Genomic DNA, 6,018 nt, shown 5'->3' with positions numbered 1-6,018 from the left:
TCAGTAGAAATGTAATATGTACCCAGTATGTAATTTTAAAACATCTGAAGGCATATTATAAAAGTGTTTTAGAAAGATAATTTTAGCAATATATTTTACCTCATCAAACATTTGTTTTTTCATTGTTATCAGTAAAACAATTAAATTTTTGTGAGATAATACAGGGTTTTCCCTGAATTTTAAAAAATACATGTAAAATTTACTATCGTAACCACTTTTCAGTATATAGTTCTTTATTATTAATTCATATTGCTGTGTAGTTAAACCACTCCCCATTTCTGAAAGTCTCTTGTCTTGGAAAACTAAAACTCTTTGTCCTTTAACTCTTTACCTATCCCTATTCTTCCCTATCCAACCATTCTACTTTATTTTTCTATAATTTGACTATAAGTGTTGAAATATTTTACAGGCTTTTTTATACTGTCTTTAAAATTCAGTGTATATTTTACATTTACAGTACAACTTAGTTTGAACCAAGTACTTTTCAAGTGCATTAACCACATTTAACATTTGGCTGCTATTTTAGATAGTTGAGCTCTACTGTAATATATACTGAATCCATATGCAACCAAGTCTAGACTGTATTAGTGTGTTATGTGCATTCTGTATTAACATTTCTTTCATGTGTTGTTTTATTCTTAGTTGTCATCTAGAACAATAAGCAGGTCCTATGATCAGCAAATTTTCAAAAACAGTGTGCCAAGTTTTTGAAGTGATGTTTATGTAGTTAGGCAGACATTAGTGATCATAGGACTATGTTTGAGAAGGCTGGTGTCTGAAAAGTTGGTAGTTATGCCAGCTCTTAGGAGTTTTTGTTTGGACACACAGTATAGATTTCTTGAACGGTGTGTGTTAGGATCCTCAACTCAAAATCTGGAAAGATTCACAGAACTCAGAAAACAGTTATTAACTCCTGGTTATACTTTATGACATCTAAAGAGATTCAAGTTAAAATAAAGGAGGAAAAGGTACTTTGGGTAGGTGAGCCTAAGAGAAACCAAATATGAGCTCCCAGTTGGAATTGCACAGGTAGCACTTAATTCTTCCATTATCTATGTGTGTTATTATATGCAAAGAACATCATCAAGGAAACTCAAATTAATCTTTGGGTCCATGATTTTTATTGCGGATCAGTTAGGTAGGCATGGAATGCCCATGTGACTGATTTTTAGCGTCTCTAGTCTCCCCTATCCTTCCTCTCCCATGGCCCAGACCTCCAGGCACACAAAAATAGGCATTTATCATAATTTACATTGCTAATATAAATTATCTGGTATAAGGGCTGAAGTTGAGCTAAGCAATGAAACATTTGCCTTAGATGTGCGAGGCCCTAGGTTTGATCCCTAGCACTGCAAGAAAAAATGTGTCTAGTATCCAGTCTCAGGTATATAGAGACATTCTTTTCAGGTAAAATATTCCAAGGGCTTATAATTTATCTTCCGAGTCCCTTTCAGGTGAGTCCTTTCTTTGAGGTGTGCAGAGTTCAAGCACCATAAGCCTGATGAATTGCCCTTTGACTGCACAGGATGATTCTAAGAGCCTCAAAAGAAGGATGTCTCTTTAAAGTTACAGAAACAGAAAGATAGATGAGTGTGACAGTAGTCCTATTCACCTTACGTATCTGGTATGTTTTAACAGATGACACAGAACACTGATTGTCAAAGTAGAACTCTAAAGGTTAACTATCAGAAGTAAAGAATGTATCATTTAAGATGTGCTAGTTTCTTTGTTGGAATCAGCTTTGAGTTTATTGTCTCATAAATTCACCTCACTTGGTGAAATATGTATATTATCTTTTGTAAACTATGTCACCCCCCTGTTTGGCCCATGCTGGAGTAACTTACAGAAGGTTAAAGTTCCTATCAAAACTATTAAAAATCCTAGGGAAATAAAATCATTTTGAAGGCCTTTTAAAGGCACTTCTAAGTCAGTCAAGACTTGAAAAATGAAGATTCAAGAGAGAAAGGAGATGGACTCATTTTGTGTTCTCTCCTCTTGTATTTCCAACGAGTAAGCTACCTTAGATAAAGAGGTAAAAGCTGAGTGGGGCAGAAGAGATGAACAAAAATCAACTGAGAAAGCTGAGTAACCCTTCCAATAGTTTGTTGTTGTTGTTGTCACTGCTGCTCTGGCTGTAAATTTACTTTCAGATCTCCTGAAGGGCCACACCATGTGAGTAAGAACAAAGCAGAGACCAGTCCTTATAGTGTTGGAAACTCAGTAGCAAGCAATCTTACTGGATTGAGTTGATCTGCTCCTAGTCTGTCTGCTACAGAAAATTACTTTCTGAAGGAAGATAACAGCATCCAGAGACTAAAATTTTTCCATAGATAGTTTCATACATTTATTCACATACAGTGAATGTCTGGCATTCAATAAAAAATTGCTAGGCACAAAATAAGACCAAGGGAAAAACATTGACAATAGAAAAATAAATCCACAGATTATGCAGACTTTGGAGTTACAGGGCTTTATCTGATTTTTAACTTATCTGTTCATGAAAATAGATGCTGAGATTGAAAATTTCACTAGAGAACATGAATCTATAGAGAAGAATCACTCTCAAATTGAAAGCTGTGGCAATTTAAATAAATAAAGAGCACAGTAGATAGATTTAACTACAGATTAGACACATTGGAAAAGAGAAACAGTAACCTGGAAGGTAAGTTAATGGACAGTACTCAGCAGCATATATTTTTGTGGCTTTGGCATTATGACTAAGCCATTCTAAAGTGTAGGAACTTTTAAATATAGCAGCAAACCAGATCTCTTATTTTGTAGTTTATGGGTGAAAAGAGTCCTTATTTGAGTGTAGTTGCAATTCTTGCTATTTTAATGTGTGTGGTTTTTATATGTTTTTACTATAGTAGTTTCTTAATACATTAAATATATAGTATGGATATAAGAAGACATGAGATTATTTGCTCTTATAAATTTGTACTTGGTATGCTCCCTTTAGCCTTTGAACAAATACAGATTGTTCCATCACTGATATTTTATGCAGAAATCACCTGTTCAATAAACTTAACTACTTCGAACCTTAAGATGAAAAAATAAGCAAAATACAGATGGAAAATAGATAAACAGAGCTGGATGTTAAACCTTGTGTATTTTGGCATTGGGGAGTTTTAGTACCCTTACGCTTATTTGGGATAATGGTTACAGTTTGAATGGTGATTTGGTAAACTATTACTAGTCCAAAAAATAGCCATTTATTAAAGAAGTTACAGGTAAATTGTTGAAGAATTAGTTTTATCAAGCCTCATCGTTGCTAAGACTCCACTGTGAACAGTACCATTAGTTTATGTAGCTGAAAGACAGAAATAAAAATGTTGTCAATTATGTCTTGATATCTCAGTGACTGAGTTACATCGTGATTCAGAGAAATTATAATATGGAGGAAAAACTTAATAGTAATCCTACTTTAAATCTTAGTTCCATTATTTAGCGTTTGTTTCACTTGGATCAAAAATGTTCTTTGAGCATTTTTTCTAACCTGAAAATGGGTTAGTATAGTGTCTTATGAAATTCTTTATTGTCTTCTCTCACCTCCTCTATCCCTTTGTGGTATCTTTCTGTAAGATGTCACTGGCTGGTTCCTGTATGGTGATTGAAACTTGTGATAGAATGTAAGCATGAAGCTAGCATTGATATTTCCACTCTGTTGGGTTTTAGATAGCACATTCTAAGAAAATTTGCAGTCCTTCTAAATTTCATTATTGCGAGGAATGGTGGTACACACTTGTAATCCTAGTGCTCACAAGGCTAAAGCAGGAGGATTGCTGTGAGTTCAAGGCCAGCCAGAGCTACATAGTGAGTTACGCCAGCCTGAGCTGCGTAGCAAGACCTTATGTCAAAAATACAAATGACAACAACACTAAAATAAATTAATTATTATGCGTACTGTCGTGGTATTTAGTTATGTAGAATTTCTGCTCTTCTGTTGATGTGAAAGAAAGAAAGAAAGAAAGAAAGAGTCAGAGTGGGTGTGGTTTTTTAAATAAAGGATTAAATTTTGTGAGTTTAGTAGCAGTAAGAATTCTTCACTTTATTCCTATTTTGAAGATTCCCAAAAAACCCAGACATTTTTTCTCGAGCACTAAAATAGTTACAGTTTTAACTTTTATGTTCATTTTTCACTTTCAGGATTTTTCAAGCCACATTCAATTGATAGGATGAAAAAGTTTAAGAGAAGGCTATCCCTCACACTTCGAGGAAGCCAGACTATTGATGAATCGTTATCTGAATTGGCCGAACAAATGACTATTGAAGAAAACAGCAGCAAAGATAATGGTAAATATTTGGGATGGGGGAGATGCTTCCCCTTTCAATTACTTTACAATAGAATGTAAATTTACTACCCAGATAGATTCCTAGTAGCATCCTTTTGTTTCTCTCTCATTACCTTGTTTCTTAGGAAACAAAAAATTTATCAAACTTTTGCATACTTAGTGGAATAATATACAGTCACTGCAATAATGTTACTGTACCTGGTGTCAAACCCTGATAAATTATTCCATCCCATACATTTTTCTGTTTTTTCTAGTTCATAAGTAAGAATAACTTCTATAACTTTATGCCAGTTGTTGAATAACTATTTTCAAATTACAAGAGATAATCAAAATATATGGTGAATGTTTAAATTTAATAAATTATTATATTGAAAGACACATCTTGCTGCTTTCTGAAGCAGGTCTGATGAGGTCTGGTCAAAAATACGGTGAACACTGTGGCTAAGTGCCATTTAATGAAAAGGCAGCCTTAGCAGTCTCATAAAAGCATTACAGTTTGTCTTTATTAACCTCGTTCACTGGTTCTGGCACCTGTGACTTCTTGTTCTTCCCCAGAGTAAAAATGACCATGAAAAGTAAACATGTTGGATTGATTTAGGGCATTGAGGCAGCCACAATAGTGCAATTAAAAATAAAAAGGGGACTTCCATAGCTGTTTCAGAAAGTGGCAAGAGTGCTAGGTAAGTGTGTTTGAAGTGAAGAGTGTTTTTGAGAAGGACTAATAGTAATGTGTCTTTTACTGTAACCAATTTTTAAACAAAGTAAACCTTCACTGTATTTTTTGATCACAGCATATTTTTTGATCATTTTTATTTTTATAATCTGTGTTAAAGTTTATAGGAAGTTTGTAAAATTCCTGTTTGTTATACTCCATCATAGTTTTCAACAGACTGTATGGATAGGGACTAGCCAGGTAAGTTACAGGGTTCATCACAAGTGTATTTTTCCTCTTATATTTTGTGTTTACCAGAGTCTAGCCATAGTATGGAGAGCACTTAAGGCAGGCAGATATGTTTCATGCATTTGACGGGCTTTTTACAATTCAGAGTCGTAATATGTTAATATAAAATAAAAGAGCTTGTTAAATGGAATGAAGATGCGAACTTGGCAAAATTGTTAGAGCATGGCTACATATTTGAACTAAAATAACTCTAGAGGTGTCATAATGATCAGGAACGCGGTTACATGAATGGCTGCCAGTGTGTCAGCATATGTACAGTATGTGGCAAACCATCACTGTTTGTGCCTTGAAATTCTGCTCCTACAGATTTGTAGCAGTGAGTGAAAACACAAATACCTTCATCCGTGTAGCTGCTTGTGTTGGGTGAGAGAGAAGGGTATCATGGGAAGTGTCTGCATTTTAGGTTACCAGTCGTAGGTTGTGATTTGGAATGCACTATTACACTGATAGACCCTGGTTAACCCTGGATGTCATTTATCTTAGGCTTCAGATATCTTGTTTTGGTTTTTCAAAAGGATGAATTTACTCAAGGGTCTCCAGGCTGTTGGGTGATTGTTGGCTCAACCAGTGCATTTTAACCTAGGTTTCTTTGATTCATTCTATAACAACACATCCTGTTTGCCCAGGCCTTCTTGGTTTTGCTGATGTTTTCCTTTGGCATTGCCTGAGAAGAGGTGGGCTCGGTAGGAAATTTAAAATATTTATTAGGGAATAATTACATGTAGGAGGGGAAATTTTGCATTTGGGTCAAATCCCAAAGATGAT

General features: G+C 34.8%; 1 protein-coding gene across 2 annotated transcripts in view; it reads left to right on the top strand.

The window, feature by feature from the left end:
• Positions 1 to 4,118: 4,118 nt before the first annotated feature.
• Positions 4,119 to 6,018, top strand: part of Cdk17 (cyclin dependent kinase 17) — a 38,194-nt gene continuing 36,294 nt past the window's right edge. The window contains exon 1 of one of the 2 annotated variants that reach the window (XM_010629162.3): positions 4,119 to 4,293. In XM_010629162.3, coding sequence (XP_010627464.1) covers positions 4,176 to 4,293 — 118 coding nt within the window. In that variant the 5' untranslated portion in view covers positions 4,119 to 4,175. The remainder of the gene's footprint in view (positions 4,294 to 6,018) is intronic. The other variant, XM_010629161.2, reaches the window with a different exon arrangement.

The sequence above is a fragment of the Fukomys damarensis genome, unplaced genomic scaffold (assembly GCF_012274545.1).
Source record: "Fukomys damarensis isolate Sample0158 unplaced genomic scaffold, DMR_v1.0_HiC HiC_scaffold_15, whole genome shotgun sequence".
Taxonomy (NCBI): Eukaryota; Metazoa; Chordata; class Mammalia; order Rodentia; family Bathyergidae; genus Fukomys; species Fukomys damarensis.
Note: the sequence above shows the minus strand (reverse complement) of the source record. Positions and strands in the feature narration are given on the sequence as shown.